General features: G+C 44.0%; 1 protein-coding gene across 3 annotated transcripts in view; it reads right to left on the bottom strand.

Annotated features, from left to right (window-relative positions):
- ctdp1 (CTD (carboxy-terminal domain, RNA polymerase II, polypeptide A) phosphatase, subunit 1) overlaps positions 1-21291 on the bottom strand; it is a 385081-nt gene that overhangs the window by 298519 nt on the left and 65271 nt on the right. For all 3 annotated transcript variants that reach the window (XM_070888570.1, XM_070888569.1, XM_070888571.1), the window contains 2 exons: positions 14321-14411; positions 6499-6665 (listed from right to left, as the gene is read on the bottom strand). In XM_070888570.1, coding sequence (XP_070744671.1) covers positions 6499-6665; positions 14321-14411 — 258 coding nt within the window. The remainder of the gene's footprint in view (positions 1-6498; positions 6666-14320; positions 14412-21291) is intronic.

Below are 21291 nucleotides of genomic sequence, written 5' to 3' on the forward strand. Positions count from 1 at the left end.
CCAATTCATAGGTCCCCTGCAGTCAGAATCAGGGGAAGTCATAACGGGGAACAAAGAAATGGCGGACCAATTGAACAAGTACTTTGGTTCGGTATTCACTAAGGAGGACACAAACAACCTTCCGGATATAAAAGGGGTCAGAGGGTCTAGTATGGAGGAGGAACTGAGGGAAATTCTTATTAGTCGGGAAATTGTGTTGGGGAAATTGATGGGATTGAAGGCCGATAAATCCCCAGGGCCTGATGGACTGCATCCCAGAGTACTTAAGGAGGTGGCCTTGGAAATAGCGGATGCATTGACAGTCATTTTCCAACATTCCATTGACTCTGGATCAGTTCCTATCGAGTGGAGAGTAGCCAATGTAACCCCACTTTTTAAAAGAGGGAGAGAGAAAACAGGGAATTATAGACCGGTCAGCCTGACATCGGTAGTGGGTAAAATGATGGAATCAATTATTAAGGATGTCATAGCAGCGCATTTGGAAAGAGGTGACATGATAGGTCCAAGTCAGCATGGATTTGTGAAAGGAAAATCATGCTTGACAAATCTTCTGGAATTTTTTGAGGATGTTTCCAGTAGAGTGGACAAGGGAGAACCAGTTGATGTGGTATATTTGGACTTTCAGAAAGCTTTCGACAAGGTCCCACACAAGAGATTAATGTGCAAAGTTAAAGCACATGGGATTGGGGATAATGTGCTGACGTGGATTGAGAACTGGTTGGCAGACAGGAAGCAAAGAGTAGGAGTAAATGGGGACTTTTCAGAATGGCAGGCAGTGACTAGTGGGGTACCGCAAGGTTCTGTGCTGGGGCCCCAGCTGTTTACACTGTACATTAATGATTTAGACGAGGGGATTAAATGTAGTATCTCCAAATTTGCGGATGACACTAAGTTGGGTGGCAGTGTGAGCTGCGAGGAGGATGCAATGAGGCTGTCGAGCGACTTGGATAGGTTAGGTGAGTGGGCAAATGCGTGGCAGATGAAGTATAATGTGGATAAATGTGAGGTTATCCACTTTGGTGGTAAAAACAGATAGACAGACTATTATCTGAATGGTGACAGATTAGGAAAAGGGGAGGTGCAACGAGACCTGGGTGTCATGGTACATCAGTCATTGAAGGTTGGCATGCAGGTACAGCAGGCGGTTAAGAAAGCAAATGGCATGTTGGCCTTCATAGCGAGGGGATTTGAGTACAGGGGCAGGGAGGTGTTGCTACAGTTGTACAGGGCCTTGGTGAGGCCACACCTGGAGTATTGTGTACAGTTTTGGTCTCCTAACCTGAGGAAGGACATTCTTGCTATTGAGGGAGTGCAGCGAAGGTTCACCAGACTGATTCCCGGGATGGCGGGACTGACCTATCAAGAAAGACTGAATCAACTGGGCTTGTATTCACTGGAGTTCAGAAGAATGAGAGGGGATCTCATGGAAACGTTTAAAATTCTGATGCGTTTAGACAGATTAGATACAGGAAGAATGTTCCCAATGTTGGGGAAGTCCAGAACCAGGGGTCACAGTCTAAGGATAAGGGGTAAGCCATTTAGGACCGAGATGAGGAGAAACTTCTTCACCCAGAGAGTGGTGAACCTGTGGAATTCTCGACCACAGAAAGTTGTTGAGGCCAATTCACTAAATATATTCAAAAAGGAGTTAGATGAAGTCCTTACTACTAGGGGGATCAAGGGGTATGGCGAGAAAGCAGGAATGGGGTACTGAAGTTGCATGTTCAGCCATGAACTCATTGAATGGTGGTGCAGGCTCAAAAGGGCCGAATGGCCTACTCCTGCACCTATTTTCTATGTTTCTAATTCACTCTACTCCTTTAAGATGCTGCTTAAAACTTACCTCTTTGACCAAGCTTTTGGTCACCTGCCCTAATTTCTCCTTGTGTAGCTTGGTGTCAAAAAATTATGTCTCATAATACTCCTGTGAAGCGCCTTGGAATGTTTCACTACGTTGAAGTGTTGTATAAATACAAGTTGCTGTTGTAAATGCAACTTTCCAGGTGGAGAATTATTGATATGCTATATAAATCCTACGCCACAATGTATTACTTCTCAGTATATAGATGAAGCCACTTTTTAAAAAATGGAAGGTAAAGTTGCTTCATTGTCTCAGTTTTGAAGCTCAGGTTTTATGCTACCTCCTGTCTCAACTCACAGGACGCACCACTGTACCCAATGTGACAGAAAGCTCTGGAATTCACAGCTTCAGCATTTCGAGAACCCCTGACCCTCATGGCTTGCCAACGTAAATCAGTAGAACTACGTCCCAATCACATGGTCATGGATTTAACAGCAGGCCTGTCTACCACTCAAAATCACCTGTATAAAATTAGGAATTCAAGTTTGGGTTACATTGTTAAACATAGCAATGGAGAAAGAATAATGGATAAATTGGCACAGCTTGTTTGCTATGACCTATTGTCATGGACAAACTACAACCTAGTGCACCCTGAACTCTCAACATGGATTTACCAATCCCTCTACCCTTCACAGTTTCATAATTTACATTTTCTTTTGATTCATTTGTCAATTCAATAGGTGGATTGCAGAATCCTGTTCAACATGACTCTCGTATTAAGTGGCCACATTCCACCACTCTCCATTTAGCCGAAACAAAAGTCAGTACTTCCAATACGAGGCAGGTTCAGAAGAAAACTGACGCACTGCATTTATTTCGCAGAATGAAGGTGCAAAGCTGTAAATGAAGATTAGCACTGTTGTGACACTAGAGAGCAACCACATTGCAGCAGAGGAGAATAAATAAAATTCACGAGAAGGGCCAGTGCCTAGTCTTTTTACCTCTGCAAGCAACGTTCAAATTTCGGCCTGAAAATAAAGAACATTTATATGGCACGTTATTAGATTCCAAAGCCTTAGATTTGAAGTGCAGTCACTGATGTAGGCAAACAAGGCAGCCAATTTGTGCAAAGCAAGGTCCCACAAATAGTAAATGAATGAATGGCCAGATACATTTTGGGGAGTGGAGGGCAGTAGTGCTGTTGAGTGAGGGAACAACGTTAGCCAGGACATCTTGAGAAATCTCTGCTCATCTTCAAATAAAGCAATGGGATCTTGAACACCTGCCTGACAATCAAAGTTTCCTCTTTTTGCAGACTGCAAGAATAAGGGGAGAGAGTTTGTGAAGTCTCCATCTACTTTGTAGAGAGATCCAAAATTGGGCTGAAATATTAGAGATATAAAGATGGTTGATGGAGTCAGCTGGGGGGGGGGGGGGGGCAGGCGGGGTAAAGAGTCTTCTGAGGTTCTACTTCTGGCATTTTATTGGAGCAGTGTGAAGAGAATTTACTCTGCATGTCCCATACATGCTCAATGCAGCCAACAGCATGCAAAAGTAGGGATGTGCTCCTTTGGTAGAAATGAATGTGAAAAGATCTATATGCAAGGCTGCCCCCGATTGGCTCTATACATGTAAAACACACTTTCAAGGGAGCACTGTATGATAATCCTGCTTGTAGCAAGACGTTCATTGGCTGTGGTTAGCACAAGAATGTCATGAGACTAAGACTGTACAAGGCAGCCAGAGTGTTTCTTGTGCTGTCCTTCCATTCTTCATTGCCCTTGAATTCAGATGAATGCCTTAAACTGATGAGAGTACAGAAGAGATTTACTAGAATAGTTCCAGGGATAAGGGATTACAGTTACATGGATAGACTAGAGAAGGGGTTGGGTCTCCTTGGAGCAGAGAAGGTTAAGAGGAGATTTGATGGAGGTGTTAAAAATCATGAAGGGTTTAGATAGAGTAAATAAAGAGAAAGTGTTTCCAATGGCCAAAGGGTCGATAAACAGAGGACACAGATTTAAGGTGATTGGCAAAAGAACAAGAGGTGACAGGAAGATAAACCTTTTCATGCAGTGAGTGGTTAGAATCTGGGATGCACGGTCTGATAGGATGGAGGATACAGATTCAACAATTGCCTTCAAAATGGAATTGGATAAATACTTGAAGGATAAAACATTGCAGGGATATGAAGAGCGAGCCGGTGGGGGGAGGAACTAATTGGGCTGCTCTTTTAAAGAGTCAGCACAGACTTGATGGTCAAATGGCCTCCTTCTGTGCTGTGCTGTTCTAGGATTCAATGATTAGAGCATCCAGGGAAGCAGCCATCATTGCCCTGCATGATTCTCTGCTGACAGTCACATACCATGCTCACATGGAAATAAAACACAAAACTCCTTTTCCAGAGTTAAAGAGCACAAAATTGTGCTCGGGGACCCAAATGGCAACAGGGGCACAGTTGACGACCTCCTCTGGCTATCCCAGCAGCTCAGCATAATTGTATTGCACTCCTCGTATTGATGCTACATCATTGTTCAGTGACAAAAGTGTTGCAGCTGTTGTCCCCACTAAATAATGCACCTGTAAGCTGGATACATCTGTGGGCAGCATGTTGGCTGATACTGCAGAAGTCCCCAGTGTATCTTGAAAGAAGCTCGATGCATAATATTGAGGCGCATGCTGATTCTGACAGCCACCATACGAGTGTTACTTCTTGTGCAGAGATCACGGTGAAGGATCTTGCACAGCTGTCAATGCTTCTCTGCTACGCCTCAACCCCCTTATTCACATCAGTACTGGCGTTATTTGGTAGCAGTGCCTGGTAGCGGAACTGAAAAAAGTGACTGTACACTACAACTGCCACCCGATATCTTGAGCAGCCCTTTCCTGGTTCTCCTGTGACAGGACCAGTTCCTGCTGTGGCCAGACACATGCAAAGTGGAAAGAGCACTTCAACTTAACTTACCTTGATATGAAGATACCAGTGTTGTCCTTGCAGCCATTCTCCCTGAACATCTCCTTCATCTGTGAGTGATGAATACGTCTTGCCAGGGGTGCATTCCGACAGCATTGAACCCCATTTCCCTGTCAACAGTTTGACACGAGCCCCAGTGTTTTTTTACTTACAGGGAAGCGCCTTTTATCCTCTTGGTGTTTTCCCTCCCACATAAAGGAGCCCACCTGAGACTATGTATCACAGCAGATGACGCAATTTGCTTTTTCAAGCATTGGCAAACCGGCACAGCTGCACAAACCAACAGTTCAGCAGTAAGGAACGTGTTACACTGGTAATGGGGAAGTAGCTCATTCTCAGGAAACCACTCATCACAGATAAGAACAGAAGAAATAGGAGTAGGTGTCGGCTATTCGGCCCCTCGAGCCTGCTCTGCCATTCAATAAGATCATGGCTGATCTTCGACCTAACTCCACTTTCACGTCCGATCTTCATATCCTTTGATTCCCTTAATATTCAAAAATCTAATCGATCTCTGTCTTGAATATATTCAACGACTGAGCATCCACAGCCCTCTGGGGTAGAGAATTCCAAAAGATTCACATCCCTCCGAGTGAAGACATTTCTCCTCATCTCAGTCCTAAATGGCCGACCCCCTTATTCTGAGACTGTGACCCCTGGTTCCAGACTCCCCAGCCAGAAGAAACATCTACCCTGTCAAGCTCCATCAGAATTTTATATGTTTTAATGAGATCACGTCTCATTCTTCTAAACGCTGGAGAATATAGGCCTAGTCTACTCAATTTTTCATCATAGGAAAATCCTCCCATCCCAGGAATCAGTCTGGTAAACCTTCGCGTGTGTTCTGTTTATACAGCAACAATCACTAACAAAAAAGAGGTACAACTAATCTTTACCTTTTACTTTGCTCAAGTGAACCAGATGTACCAGCACAGGTTTACTGTGGGGTTGTGGTGAGGCATGTATAGTAACTCCAGGTGAAATATCCTGCAATCCAGGAACAAACTTGTGAACAGGTGGCTAAACAAATGAAATCATAGTTACCACCCTGTCCTTGTTTTATTCATTTGAAAAAAGATGTCTGACATATGCTGAGCTGTAAATTCTGGCTGGCCAAAGCTTCTGGTAGTACATAGGCCAAATATCACCTCTTCCACATTTCTCAACCTATGTCCCCCATCAAACCTCTTTCTGTAAGGTGATACAATATCAGTTATTTAGTCACTTTTCACAAGTTGGTTCCTGGGCCACTGAAATCAGTGCGTAGAATATTAAAATAAAAACGCACTGTGCTTTTGGAACTATTAAACCAATCTTAATATGATCATGTTTGTTCAGTTCTAATGGTGCCTTGATAGAGAAAACAACCACTAACAGACACAAAAAATATCACTGCCATTACTCAAGCTTGCGACGTAAATGCCTGCTTAGCAACTAAACCCAAACTTATCGAAGTCCCATTTTACAGCTGATCCTTATGGCATATGCTAGTAGACCAAACTTATAGATGGTCCAAACACAGGTTTGCACCCATTCTCCATTAACTGCTGACGTCGGCCTCGGTACAATAGGAAAGCACTAAGCAGATGCCCAATCACAAAAAGTACATGGCCCAAATGCTAGCTCAATAATTCAATTAACACCATTTCTAAATGACTTTGATATTAAAGTTGCTGCTTTCTTACAGCATGTCCCAGGCACATACACTTCGATTAGCACTCACCCCTCTTTTTCGCCTGAACATCCCTTGATCCTGGTGGGGCATTGATATCTCCAGTTCCTTGAAAATAGGTGTATTTTTTCACCGCTATTAGATTCGGTGCAAATTTCCAAACATCTTCACGATCATCGATGATGCAAACCATTGAGTCACCACATGGAAAGAGATTTCTAAATTGAAGAATAAAATATAAATGTTGTTTTGCAATACGAAGAGTTCTACTCCTTTTAAATCTTAATTCCCTTTAAGAGCACTAATTAAATTAGACACCTATGCTGGTTTGAGAAATCACAGAATATAAGAGCAGGTAGATAATGCTTGAACTGTATAAAACACTAGTTAGGCCACAGCTAGAGTACTGCGTACATCGTGGCCTGCCCCGACCTGTGTGAGAACACCGCTGCAGGTCGGGGCTATAAATAGAGCTGAACATACCACTGCAGCTTCCAGTGCGAGCCGCTCCAAGTGTGCGACGGCTTTGAGATGGGCGACTGAGTGACGTCATCAGGATCCAGGTCGCCGTTTGGAGCGTGGGCAGGAGCATCGGCTGGGCCCTGGTAAAGCAGAGAAGCACGGAAGGTCGTGGCGGACTTGCGACGAGTGATCAGGGCGGAGGAGTGATGAGGGATCGTGGCTGAGATATGGTGGGTGATCGTGACGGAGGTTCGGCAAATGTTTGGTGCGGAAGTGCGGTGGGAGATCGTGGCAGAGGTGCGGCGAGTGTTTTTGTGGCAGAGGAGCGGTGAGGGATCGTAGCGGAGGTGCGGCGAATGAGGATACGGTGCCCAGAAGAGCCGAGGGCCCAGGGGCAACACGGGCCAGCCCACACTGCAATGTGTGCGCGCACTAGGTCCGTGCAGCAGAGCAGGTCTCCAGTTGTCCTGGTTCAACCCTTGCCACCGGATAACGGCATAGCTCTGTGCAGGTCACCACACGCTAAAAAAAGTTAACGTACAGGCATATTCCACCCCCTCAATTGGATTTCAGGACTGAAACATCGGGTCTTTCATTGAAACATCTGTGAACTCTTGTAGAAACAAGTCATCCTCGTTCCGAGGGACCACCTGTGAATGAACGAATGAATGACTGCGTACAGTTCTGGTCACCACATTGCAAGAAAGATGTGATTGCACTAGAGAGGAGATTTACGAAGATGTTGCCTGGACTGGAGAATTTTAGCTATGTGGAAAAATTGGATAGGCTGGGGTTGTTTTCTTTGGAACAGAGGAAGCTGAGGGGAGATTTAATTGAGGTGTATAAAATTATGAAGATCTTGGATAGAGTGGATTGGAAGGATCTATTTTCCATAGCAGAGAATTCAATAACTAGGGGGCATAGATTTGAAGTAATTGGTAGAAGGATTAGAGGAGAGATGAGGAGAATTTTCTTTCACCCACAGGGTGGTGTTGGTATGGAACTCACTGCCTGAAAGGGTGGTAGAGACAGAAACTCTCACCGAATTTAAAAAGTACTTGGATACTCACTTGAAGTGTCGTAACCTAAAGATTAAGGACCAAGAGCTGGAAAGTGAGATAAGGCTGTAAGCTCTTTATCAGCTGGCACAGGCACGATGGGCTAAGTGGCCTCCTTCTGTGCCTGTAAATTTCTATGAATTTATGAGGTGTTGAGGAATATTACTTATCATTGTTTTCAGAATATTTTAGGTAATATTTGGAAGTTCTGTTCCTGCGCAATTGATGAGCTTGTATATTGTGTGGATTGTTAGAGAAAAACAGGGCTAGCAGGAGATCATAGAATGGTTACAGCACAGAAGGAGGCCATTCAGCAAGTCGGTCCCGCGGCAGCTCTCTGCAAGAGCAGTTCAGCAAGTCCCACTCCCCCGTCCTTTCCCCGTAGCCCTGCGACTTTTTTTTTTCTTCAGGTACTTATCCAATTCCCTTTTGAAATCCACGATTGAGTCTGCCTCCACCACCCTTTCAGGTAGTGCGTAAGAAAGTTTTTCCTCATGTCGCCTTTGGTTCTTCTGCAAATCACCTTAAATTTGTGTCCCCTGGTTCTTGACCTTTCACCAATGGGACCCCTCAAGATTTTGAACATCCCTATGAAATCTCCTCTCAACCTTCTCTGCTCTAATGAGAACAATCTCAGCTTCTCCAGTCTATCCACGTAACTGAAGTCCCTCATCCATTAATCCATTCTTGTAAATATTTTCTGTACCCTCTCTAAGGCCTTCACATTCTTCCTAACGATCATGGTGTGTGGTCTCTATCTGCAGATCCCATTCTTATTTCACTCTACCACCAACCATTTCTGCCACTCAATTGATAATGGTCTGGGGGAGGCTCACAAACACTAGCAATACTGTCATATCACAGTAACTGCTGTTAGTGCTATTTCTACATGCATTTTAAAATGTACTCTATTTCATCTACATTAAAAATTAACACTTTGCATCACCTACATTAAAAATATTGCTTATAGTTTTGTATATCACTTTAAATCTATGGATGGCAATTAAAGGTGCCGGTCGTACAAAAAAAGTTTTTAACACTTTTCACATTGATTGAAATAAGCAACAAGCTGCAACTTCAAACAATTGCATCATTAAATTCATTTTTTTCTAAATTGTTCAAGCCAATATTATGAGTCAACTGAATACGCTGCTGTACAAATTAGAATTCCCACTAAAATCACTGACGTTGTGCCAAAATAGATAGACTTCTGTGGTTTATTCTGTACTACTTTCGATTGATGTGGTAAATCCCATTTAAAAATTGTTTCAAGCCAGCTGCATTTCTAAGGCTATCTCCTCCCTGCAGCTTCCTATGTTTGAATACTTCCTTCATTTATTACTTACTTCCCTACTAGTTTGCCAATTTACACATGACCAGCCTGGGGCTCTATTCACCACACGTGTGTGATCATCTGCTTCTCTCCCCACTCGCCACAAGTACTGACATCTCTACCCACTCATGATTGTTCTTCGAGCACAAAGAGCACAAAATAGCCTGAAAACAAAGAAAGACAGTCCAGCATTGATATGATGATGGGGCTAGATGAGGCAGGGTGGGAGGAGGCTCGTGAGCACAGAGCAGTTGGTCAGAATGGCCTGTTTCTGTGCTGTAAAATCCTGCGTCATTCTATGTAACTAGGAATGGACGGTTTTGGTGGGGGGGGGGGGGGGGGGGGGAAGTGAGGAGTGATGGGCTAGAGACCGATTAAATTATTTATGGAATATGTTCAAAATGAGCTTAAAATCAGGGATAAATTTTGATCTGTATCCCAAATGCTGGCTCAAGGACTAAATTAACAAAACAAAACTCTACAGCTACAGCAACAAGATCCAAAGCCAGGGAGGAAGAAAAGATAAAATGCAAAAAGGAGAACAGCAGTAACGACAATGTGACAAGAGATCAGCATCAGACAAGCAAGAGACAATCTTGGATTCAGCAACTCTTGCAACTCACCGAAAGCAATATACTGGTAAGAAGAGTAAACACAGATGTGCCATTCGAACAAACCACACTGCCATCTTCAGGTACTGTTTCAGGCCTTATGCCAAACTACATTTCATCTCCTTCCCTGTCCAAAGTCATTTTTTTCTGCTCCCTACAGAATCAGAAATTCTGTTTATTTCCTCTAGGAATGGTACACCCACACCAACCCTTTGTGGTATTACTCAATAACTAAATAAATCACTTAAATTATTTTGTTTATCATATCTTCTGGTTCTCTTGCCTTCTCATCCCGGTTTTCAATTCCCTCCATGGCCTCGCCCCTCCCTATCTCTAATCTCCTCCAGCCCTACAATCCTATGAAATCTCTGCGTTCTTCCAATTCGGGCCTGAAGTGCATCCGATTTTCATCACTTCACCAATGGCGGCTGTGCCTTCAGCTGCCAAAGCCCTAAGCTCTGGAATTCCCTCTCAAAGCCTCTCCGCCTCTCTCTCCTCCTTTAAGATGCTTCTTAAAACCTACTTCTTTAATACTTGCTATGCTCATTGTCAAATTTTGTTTGATAACACGCCTGTGAAGCATTTTACTACTTTAAATGCATTACATAAATACAAGATGTTCTTGTTTGGTTCCGCATAAAATACTTTACTCCATCAACATGCACCTTCTTTATCAATACTAAAGACTTACAATAATTCCCTTTCTGCTAAATCACACTAAGCATTCAGAATTAATGGAGAAAGACTCAGGTGGCGGGGAAAATAGTTAATTGTGATTGTGATTTGTACATCAAAAGAGTTACCTACTGACCTAGACTGTGGCACGACAGAAGCCAAGAATTGGTGCATTAGAACTGATCACACCAGCAGAACTGATCACAACTCACTTAGGACTTTGTTATTCATCATTTCTTCACTTGTGAGGCAAAGGTCATTGGTTGGGCATGAATTAAAACTCTCTCGGGTTCTCATTACAGATCCAAGGTCTCTTCCCCACCTTCCCAGATCATTCCAATTCCTGCCTCCCTGCTCTCATTTCCCCCAAATGGTGAACAAAAAGTTGAAGAAAATTCGCTACCACACAGAGTAGTTGAGGCGAATAGCTTGGATGTATTTAAGGAGATGCTGGATAAGCACACGGGGGAGAAAGGAATAGAAGAATATGTTGATAGGGTGAGAATTGGAGGGGTGGGAGGAGGCTTATGTAGAGCATAAACACCGACATGGACCAGTTGGGCCAAATAGCCTGTGCTGGGTTTTTCTGCTTCGAGCAGGATATTACATCCCTGCGAGGGGAAGTGGGATGGGGTATAGGAAGGATGCTCCAGCCATCATGAAGTGTGGGCCAGGCTTGATGGACCAGCTGGTCTTTTCCTGCCCGTCAATTTTGTATGTATGTTTGTATGTTTATATTAAATGAGTCATAATTTTGCGTGTTAAATGTTGTGTTCAAGGTGAAAGATGTCACTGCTCAAGTATGAACATTAAGCACACCTAGAATAGAAACGGAAAACACCGGAAACACTGAGCCACCAGCATCTGTGGAGGGAACAAAGTTAGTATTTCAGGTGTAACCCTCTGCTGAACTTATAAATGAACAGCATTGAAATGGGGCAGAAGAGTGGGGGAGGAGGTGAAAGAGTTAGAGAAAGAGAAGTGGGTTACACCCAAAACATCAACTTGTTTGTGTCCTCCATAAAGAAAAAAAGAACATACTTGCATTTATATAGTGCCATTCATGGCCTTAGGACATTCACAGCCAATGAAATACTTTCTGAAGTATAGTCACTGTTGTAATGTAGGAAATGCAGCAGCCAATCTGCGCACAGCAAGCTCCCACGAAAAGCAATGAGATAATGACCAGATCATTGGTTTTCGTGATGTTCATTGAGGGATAAATCTTGGCCAGGACACTGGGGAGAACTCCCCTGCTCTTCTTCGGAATATTGCCACGGGATCTTTTACATCCATCTCCGGGGGAAGACCTCATCCGAAAGACTCAATAAGCGCCTGGTGAGTGCTTCTAGCATTCTGTGCTTTTCTTTCAGATTTCCAGCATTTATCCTCCGACCTCACAGGAGTGTTGATCTCCTTTTGTTGCACCATAAACTTTTACCTTAACCTCTGAAGAACACCAGGCACTTCTAAAGTATGATCCTCCATTTGGTAGAATCATAGAATGGTTACAGCACGGAAGGCGGCTATTCGGCTCATCATGCCCATGCTGGCTCTCTCTAATAGCACTTCAGCTGGTCTTGTGCATTTTAGACTGCATAGAATAGTTACATTTGGGTAACGGACTCACACCCACACAAATCTACATTGAGACTACCCATGCTCATTTTGCTTACAAGGAAATGATTTTGACCGTCAGTTTGGGCTAAATTCGATGCCAGGCTCCACAAACAGAACAGTGAGCTCACTGAACCCCAGTGTGACAGACTGATATGAATAGCCAAATCTGAAGAGGGAATGATCGGAGGTTGCTATGAAAAACAAGTTGGATTAAAAAAAAAATGTTTGTAACAACCTCAAAAAATACTTTTTAAAATGATGTAGAAAGCTTTGAAACCCCAGATATAACATTTTATTTTAGTCATGGTTATCAAGGTTTGTAAATCAATTTCTGTCAATAGATGTCCATTGCATTTTCCAATCAATATCTTCAATGCCACCTCTGAAGCCACGCAGGGCCACCCACAAGCATAATCCAATGGTTTAGCTCATTGTTCAAGATAGTGAGTAGAGCACACTAGATCCTGAGGTGATTCGACCAATAACACAGTGACATCTGCAAAAAAAAGTGTGCCTGGAATAGACACTTCAAGGCAATCCCAGTCACTACACTACCTAAGCATGCAAGGGGCATTCCCCAGAATCTTATAATCGGAGTTCTGCAATCTCGTATAAAGCCACAACCTGCACTACACGCTCCTTACGGGTGCAAAATCCTACCAATTGATTTCCGATTGGCTGCAAAGTACTCTGGGACGTCCCGATATTGTGAAAGGCACTATTTCAATGCAAGTTCTTTGCTTCTTTCTTGATTGTTTTGCTATCCAGCGCAGCATCTGATAGGTGTGTAGTAATGACCTCCAAGATTCTGACCAGCAGAACACTGTAAATTATTACTCGCAGTTGAGCCAGACACTCCCAAAAGTAAGGCACACCAATAGGGCAGTAGCTGCACTTCAAACATTTTCGATCAATCTAAAAGTTTTGTAAGGGATGTTCAGTGTTCAAACTTCAGAATCCATATCTGCTTCTGAAAATCTCTTCCTTGTATACATAGGTTCAGTTAGAGCATTCATTTGCTCAACCACCACTGTAAACATCCACTCTGCCCACCACCGGCGCACCATGGCTGCAGTGTACTATCTACAGGAAGCACAGGAGCCTTTTCTGCACCACCTCCCAAACCCGCGACCTCTGCCGCCTAGAAGCACAAGGGCAGCAGGTGCATGGGAACACCATCAAGTTCCCGCCAAGTCACACATCATTCTGACTTGGAAATATAATCATTCTTTCATCGTCGCTGGGTCAAATTCCTGGAACTCCCTCCCTAACAACAGCACTGTGGGAGTACCTTCACCACACGGACTGCAGCGGTTCAAGGCGGCGGCTCACCACCATCTTCTTGAGGGCAATTAGGGATGGGTAATAAATGCTGGCCTTGCTCGCAACGATCGTGTCCCATGAATGATTTTAATAAAAAGCTACAGGTAACTTGCTTAATGATACCACAGTACAGTAATCCCCAATAAAAACAGAAAATGCTGGAAATCTCAGCGGGTCAGGCAGCATCTGTGGAGAGAGAAACAGTTACCGTCAGAATGACGAAGGTTCATCGACCTGAAACGTTAACTCTGTTTCTTTCTCTACAGATGCTCCCTGACCCACTGAGATGTCCAGCATTTTCTGTTTTTATTTCAGATTCTAGCATCCGCAGTATTTTGCTTTTGTACAGTAATCCTCAACCTTTCTCTACTCCCAGCAAACCACTGGAGTCAAAATCATGAAAAACTGTTAAGACACTGTGAAAAATGGACAAATGCAAATATTAACCAATTATTTCTCCCTCACAATCCGAATGAATGTCACTGAGGCATTGTTCAACAAATATAATTTTCCACAACTTCAATGTTGGTGAACAAAAACATATTTACAAACAACATTAAATAGGACATTTCTTTTGATCTACCATTAATTTCAAACAATAATTAATTAATATATTTAATAGTCTGCTGAGGTTGAAAAAAGTAGATATGCCTCTACTCTATTTTAACCAGGAAAAACGGGGCTGCTTTCCGGGACATAGTTGATGCAGGTAATGGAGATTAATAGCCATTCACTCTAATTAAACCAAATACATGCAGGTATGAGTTATAAACACTCGGGACAGTACTTACCGCAGATTTCCAGTTTTAGAATATGGATCAATACACTCATCTCTTGATAAAATTCTATGCGAGAAAAGTTTCTTTTCTGGATCCAGAAATCCTTCAGTTTAAAACAAATAAAAAAGATGGGTTATTAAATTTAAATAACATGGATTGAAGTAAAATCACTAGGACTGACCAATTTTAAGTACTATTAAATAAGGCTCAAGAGTTAGGATTAGGAACCAAACCAAGCACCAAGGAATAGGAAACAAGTTATTTTTGTTACTTTCCAAATAAATCAATTTTGTTCAAATAGCTTTAGAATGATCAAGATTTAATCCCAGAGATATAGCATGAACAGGTCTGAAGGTTTTGACTTTTACGTTTGTTCCAGTTTCTGCTTCAGAAGAGTGACCTGCTCTCCTCCATTTCATGCCTGTCATAGGGTTGACCTCCGATATCAAATGGAGGGCTGACTGTTGGAGAAATCAAACACAGGGAATGGTTTCCATGCCTACAGCTTGCTGCAATATGAGGCCTTAATCCAAAAGCAAATTTCTAGATCCACTATTTTATACGCCTATGATGATTAATTCCTCTACAGTAAAGCTACCCTTAGTTCAGCATATCAACACTAGTGTTCTCTTGTGCTTCCTGTATATGGCTGGGGAGTCTGGAACTAGGTTTTCACAGTCTCAGAATAAGAGGGTCGGTCATTTAAGAATGAAATGAGGAGAAATTTATTCACTCAAAGGGTTGTGATTCTTCAGAATTCTCTACCCCAGAGGGCTGTGGAGACTCAGTCGCTGAGCATATTCAAGACAGAGATCGATAGATTTTTGGATACTCAGGGAATCAAGGGATCTGGAGATAGTGCGGGAAGGTTGAAGTCAAAGGTCAGCCATGATCTTATTGAATGGCGGAGCAGGCTCGAAGGTCGAATGGCCTACGCCTGCTCCTATTTCTTATTTTCTTATATGCACATACAAGCAGCAGGATTAGGTTTGGACTTGGCTTTAAAAACACCAGAATTTGGAATTCTCAAAGCTAAACGCCAAGAAACGAGGGGGTGGGGTGGCAAAGAGGGAAAAGAGAAGGCAAATTCTCACCTACCAATATCTTACATTTAAAAAAAAGATTTCTGCTGCTGTGTTTGAGAGTCACAGATATAAACAGTTGGGAGTTTCCATCGGAGCATAAACCTACAGATTAAATTATAATCCTTCACAGATAAGGAGATGGAAATTCAGAATTTGGTTTTCAAAAAACATGTTAAAATACAGATATAGCACAAAGACTATTTTTTAATTCTCAACAGTTTCAAACTTGGAAGCAGCCATTCCGTATACAATCATAGAAAGAGACATTAAAATATTAGTAATTTTAAAAAAATGTAAGAGTGATTGGCAAGTGGGCCCAAAGTGACAGATAAAGCACGGCGTGAAGATTGCAAATGAGAAATCTAATAATTCAGCAACATACAAGTTTGCGTTCATTAATTACCATGAAATAAAAACCGCAGACAAAATAATGAAGTCAAGACAAATGTGGATATGCTCTCCTGCAAACCATTAAAATCCATTAAAATCTAAATAAAAGAACAAAGGCAGAAACAAAAGGCAAAATACTGCGGCTGCTGGAAATCTGAAATAGAAACAGAAAATGCTGGAAACACTCAGCAGGTCAGGCAGCATCTGTGGAGAAAAACAGAAAAACGTTTTAGGTCTGTGACCTTTTGTCAGAACTGGAAAAAGTTACAGATGTAGCAAGTTTTTTAAGCAAATACGGAGGCAGGGAAAGGGGTTGAAAGAACAAAAGGGAAGGTCTGTGATAGGGTGGAAGGCAGGAGAGATTTAATGAACAGTAGAATCATATGATGCACCTGCTGGTAATCATTACCACAAAGACAAAACGCACACACACGCAAGCGTGATAATGCTTTGACATCCCTTAGTGAAATATCTGCACACTCAGTGTGGGACTGGGCCACAGATATGGTTGGACTTTATATTGGGTCCCTTCTCTCAGACAACAGGATGACAAGAATTGAACTCTGCAGAGTATCACGTAAACTTATAGAAATAAATTACTAGAGTGTTTCACATACCCAGTAAGAAGTACTTCAAGCAAGGGAAATCACTGCAATAATATGTATAGCCAATTTTCTCTGCAATTCACACGATATCTTGGGGAACAATCAAACTACTGTTATCCTTGGTTTTTCCAAACACCATGGCTAGCAGATTGATGCTTTTAAACAAATCCTTTCAACAGAAATGTGAACTTTTGCTCCACAAAGCAGGTAGCATGTCAGCCTTGGCTCAGTAGTAGCACCCTTGCCTCCGAGTCAGTGGTTTAAGCCCCATCCAGAGCCTTGAGCACATAATCGAGGCTGACATCTCAGTGCAGCACCGAGGGAGTGCTGCACGGTCAGAGGTGCTGACTTTCGGATGAGACGTTAAAGCAAGGCCCTGTCCGTCCTCTCAAGGTTTGTCATAAAAGATCCTACAGCACTATTTCAAAGAAGAACCGTGGAGCTCCTGGCCAATATTGGAACTTCATTGGGATGCCCCAAGGTCATGATAGGCGCTATAAACACGAGTGCTTCCTTCCTTTTTTACTGCGGAAAACAAAACACAGCTCAAGTAAAACCCAAGCCATCGGCACTGCAGAGCAGGCATTTTGAAGTGGATTCCTCTCCACAGTTATCCCAGAACAACTTACACACAAGTTGGGAAACTTAATGTAATAAATATGGTCATTTGGGAGCAAGCATCAGGAAAAAAAAACGTAAAAGCTTCTGGATTTTCACAAAAAAAAACAACTGGTTCACGAACATCCTGCAGGAAGGAAACCTGGTACTCCTAACCCAATCTGGTCAAATGATACTCCAGTGCCAAACTATGTGGTTGACCCTTAATGCCCTCTGAAGTGGCATAGCAAGAACCCAGTTGTAAACAATCATGACAAAGTTCAATGCAAAAAAAGAAACTAAGACAGACTGGCAATGAACCAGGCACTGCAGCCAGCAAAGAGAGTCCTCGCTAACATCTGGGGGCAGGGGCCCACGTTTGAAGAGTTGTCCCACACACTGGCCGAGCAACTGCCCAACTCAGAGAATCATATCTATCGGCCAACATCCCAGACTCCCCCAGCACCATTCTGAGCTATGCCCTGTTCCACCGGCAGCATAAACCCACCGGAGGCACAGGCACAGTGACATACAGTCAAACATAAGTGGTCTTGGGAGCAATGGTCCCGTTAAGCTATGTGACCACGCGGCACTCCAGAGGACCCACACCAGCCACCTGCACAATGGACAAACCGCACATGCGTGGAAATGTGAATGGGCCGCGCAGTCAAAAAAAGAATTAGAGGGGACATTGCTTGGGAATCTTTAACACAAGTGTCCAGACCTCGAAGTTTGCCACCTTCGTATCAGACACTACAAGGAAACCCATCGTCCTCCTCAACTATTAAAACATTACTGCTCCGTGCTGAGCATCACTTGAAGAAAGTCGAGGCAAGGATACAAAATGCACTCTGGGTGGGAGACCTCAATGAGTTGCACTAAAAATGGCTAGATAGTGACCAAGCTGGCTCAGTCCTGAAGGACACAGCTGCCAAACAGGCTCTGCATCAGAAGGTCAGGTAACCAACATGAAGCAGTAACCTACTTGACTCATCCTCACCAACCTACCAGTTACAGACATGTCTGTCCGCAATAGCACTGGCAGAAGTGACCAACACATAGTCCTTGTGAAGTCAATGTCTCAGCTCCACCATGAGGGCATCCTCCATTGTGCGGTATGGCAGTATCATCATGCTTGTAATAGACAGAGGACAGATGCAGCAACTGCGCATTCATGACACACTGTAGCCCATCAGCTGCAGAACTGCATATCATCATCATAAGCAGTCCCTCGGAATCGAGGAAGACTTGCTTCCACTCTTAGAATGAGTCCTTAGGTGGCTGTACAGTCCAATACGAGAGCCATAGTCCCCGTCACAGATGGGACAGATAGTCGTTGAGGGTAAGGGAGGGTGGGACAGATTTGCTGCACGCTCTTTCCGCTGCCTGCGCTTGATTTCTGCATATCTCGGCGATGAGACTAGAGGTGCTCAGCGCCCTCCTGGATGCACTTCCTCCACTTACGGCGGTCTTTGGCCAGGGACCCCAGGTGTCGGTGGGGATGTTGCACTTTATCAGGGAGGCTTTGAGGGTGTACTTGTAACTTTTCCTCTGCCCACCTTTGGCTCGTCTGCCGTGAAGGAGTTCCAAGTAGAGCACTTGCTTTATGAGTCTCGTGTCTGGCATGCAGACAATGTGGCCTTCCCAGCGGAGCTGATCAAGTGTGGTCAGTGCTTCAATGCTGGGGATGTTGACCTGGTCGAGGACGCTAATGTTGGTGAGTCTGTCCTCCCAGGGGATTTGTAGGATCTTGAGGAGACATCGTTGGTGGTATTTCTCCAGTGACTTGAGGTGTCTACTGTACATGGTCCATGTCTCAGATCCATACAGGAGGGCGGGTATTATTACAGCCCTGTAAACCATGAGCTTGGTGGTATTTGAGGGCCTGGTCTTCGAACATGCTTTTCCTCAGGCGGCCGAAAGCTGCACTGGCGCACTGGAGGCAGTGTTGAATCTCCTAATCAATGTCTGCTCTTATTGCTAAGAGGCTCCCGAGGTATGGGAAACGGTCCACGTTGTCCAGGACAACGCAGTGGATCTTGATGACTGGGGGGGCAGTGCTGTGCGGCGAGGACAGGCTGGTGGAGGACCTTTGTCTTACCTTATGTTTAGCGTAAGGAACATGCTTTCGTATGCCTCGATAAATACGTCGACTATGTTCTGGAATTCAGTCTCTACGTGCCAGACGCAGGCGTCGTCCGCGTACTGTAGCTCGACGACAGAGGTCGGGGCGGTCTTGGACCTGGCCTGGAGGCGGCGACGGTTGAACAGCTTCCTGCGGGTTCCGTAGTTTAGTTCCACTCCAGCGGGGAGCTCGTTAGCGAGGAAGATTGAGAAGAGGGTTGGGGCGATGACGCAGCCCTGTTTGACCCCGGTCCGAACGTGGATTGGGTCTGTAATGGATCCATTGGTAAGGATCATAGCCTGCATGTATTCGTGGAGCAGGCGGAGGATGTTGACCAACATTTGGGGGCATCCGAAATGGCGGACGCAGCTCCATAGGCCCTCGCAGTTGACAGTGTCAAAGGCCTTTATAAGGTCCCTGCATTTTTCCTGCAGCTGTCGCACTGCAAAAATCATGTCCGTTCTGCCCCGTAGGGGACAAAATCCACGTTGTGACTCCGGGAGGAGCTCCTCGGCCACAGGGAATCTCCCCATCAGCCACTGGGAAAGTTGTCGCCAGAGTCCTCCTCAACCATCTTCTCCCTGTGGCCGAGGAGCTCCTCCCGGAGTCACAGAACTGCATAACACCACAATCTGTAACATCACGACTCGGCACATCCTTCAGTCTGTGATCTCCATCAAACCAGGAGACCAACCCTGGTTCAATGCGGCGTGTAGAAGGGCATGCCAAGAACAGCATCTGGCATATGTATGAATGAGATACAAGCCTAATCAAACTACTATACAGGGCAACCTCCACGCAAAACAGCAAAAGCAGCATCCTATAAATAGAGCTAAGTAGCACCACGATTAATGCATCAGAGAAAATCTCAGTAGCCCTTCCAAACCCTGTCCAGAATGGTGGTGGACCACCAGGCAACTAACAAGAGAAGACAGCTCCAGGAGCATCCCCATCCTCAACCACGGTGGAGCCCAGCACATGACTGCAAGAGAAAAGGTTCAAGTGTTCGTAAACATAGTCAGGAAAAAGTGCGGAGTGGATGATCCTCCCAAGATCCCCGCCATCAGAAACCACTGTCTAGCCATTTCACTTGACATGACATTAAGAAGCGACTGAGTGTATTGGACACAACATATATGGGCCTGATTAGGAACAAACACTGATCCATCACCATTGGTTTTCAATGGGTTTTTGGACCCTGAAAAATATCTGAAGGAAGGTACTCCTTCAATTTAGTGAACAAAATGACAATCGACCCCACCTACTTTATTGACACTGGGATGATTAGTTGAAACAAATTTTCCACTCTCACTTCCAGCATAGACTCTGAAAAATGGATCGCTGCAATAATTTTGAGAGAGTAAGATCAGTGACCTGGAGGCTCAGCTACACAGACCAATGTGACTGAGGAACTAGACTTTCCGATCAAGAAACTGAGCTGTGGCTATGGGGCTTGCAGTTTTCTCACCAAACTACCCATATCTGCAGACGGTGAATGCAATATCCCCAAAAAACAACACTTGCTTTTGCCCTTTCTGCCGATGTGATTTCTAATCTTGCCAACCGCAGTGGCTTTTCCCACTTTTGGATGCCAAACCCAAAGCCAAAATACATGGCACAAGTAGGATCAATATTCAGGAGTTAAGTGCGACCTATTATTGAACATTTTTTTTTAGTTTTATCAGGATTTTTAATTTCACTTTCTATCCACGTGCATCTTTCTGGTTCATGCACTCCGGCAAGCTCTTACGGAGCACAGTAGTTGTTTAATTTCCGAAACTGCTGTTCCATATCTGAGAACAGGCAATGCAGCAGATGGCACCTCGCAATATAAAATGCTCTTCCTACATCTGACTGAGTACAAACAAATAAAATCTTTTTCAATCACTCCGACCCAAACTGAAAAACATGAATGCACTTCCACTTGGCTGCTACATTAGCCACACAGTGCTGCCAGTGAGCATGGAGATTAGAACAATGTATGGTCGGCTGGTACAATTCTGAATGGAAAGCAGGTCTGTGACAGCTGTTTAAGCCAGTACAATGACCTTAGACGTGATTAACATCTGTGCAATGGCCTCAGGGCACAATTTCTACGCTGCAGAGCAGAATGATTAGATTACACGACCAAGCAACACCAGAAGAGATGACTGCAGTTTAAAACTAGATGTGCCTGGTTGA

This window comes from Pristiophorus japonicus, chromosome 1 (assembly GCF_044704955.1).
Source record: "Pristiophorus japonicus isolate sPriJap1 chromosome 1, sPriJap1.hap1, whole genome shotgun sequence".
Taxonomy (NCBI): domain Eukaryota; kingdom Metazoa; phylum Chordata; class Chondrichthyes; family Pristiophoridae; genus Pristiophorus; species Pristiophorus japonicus.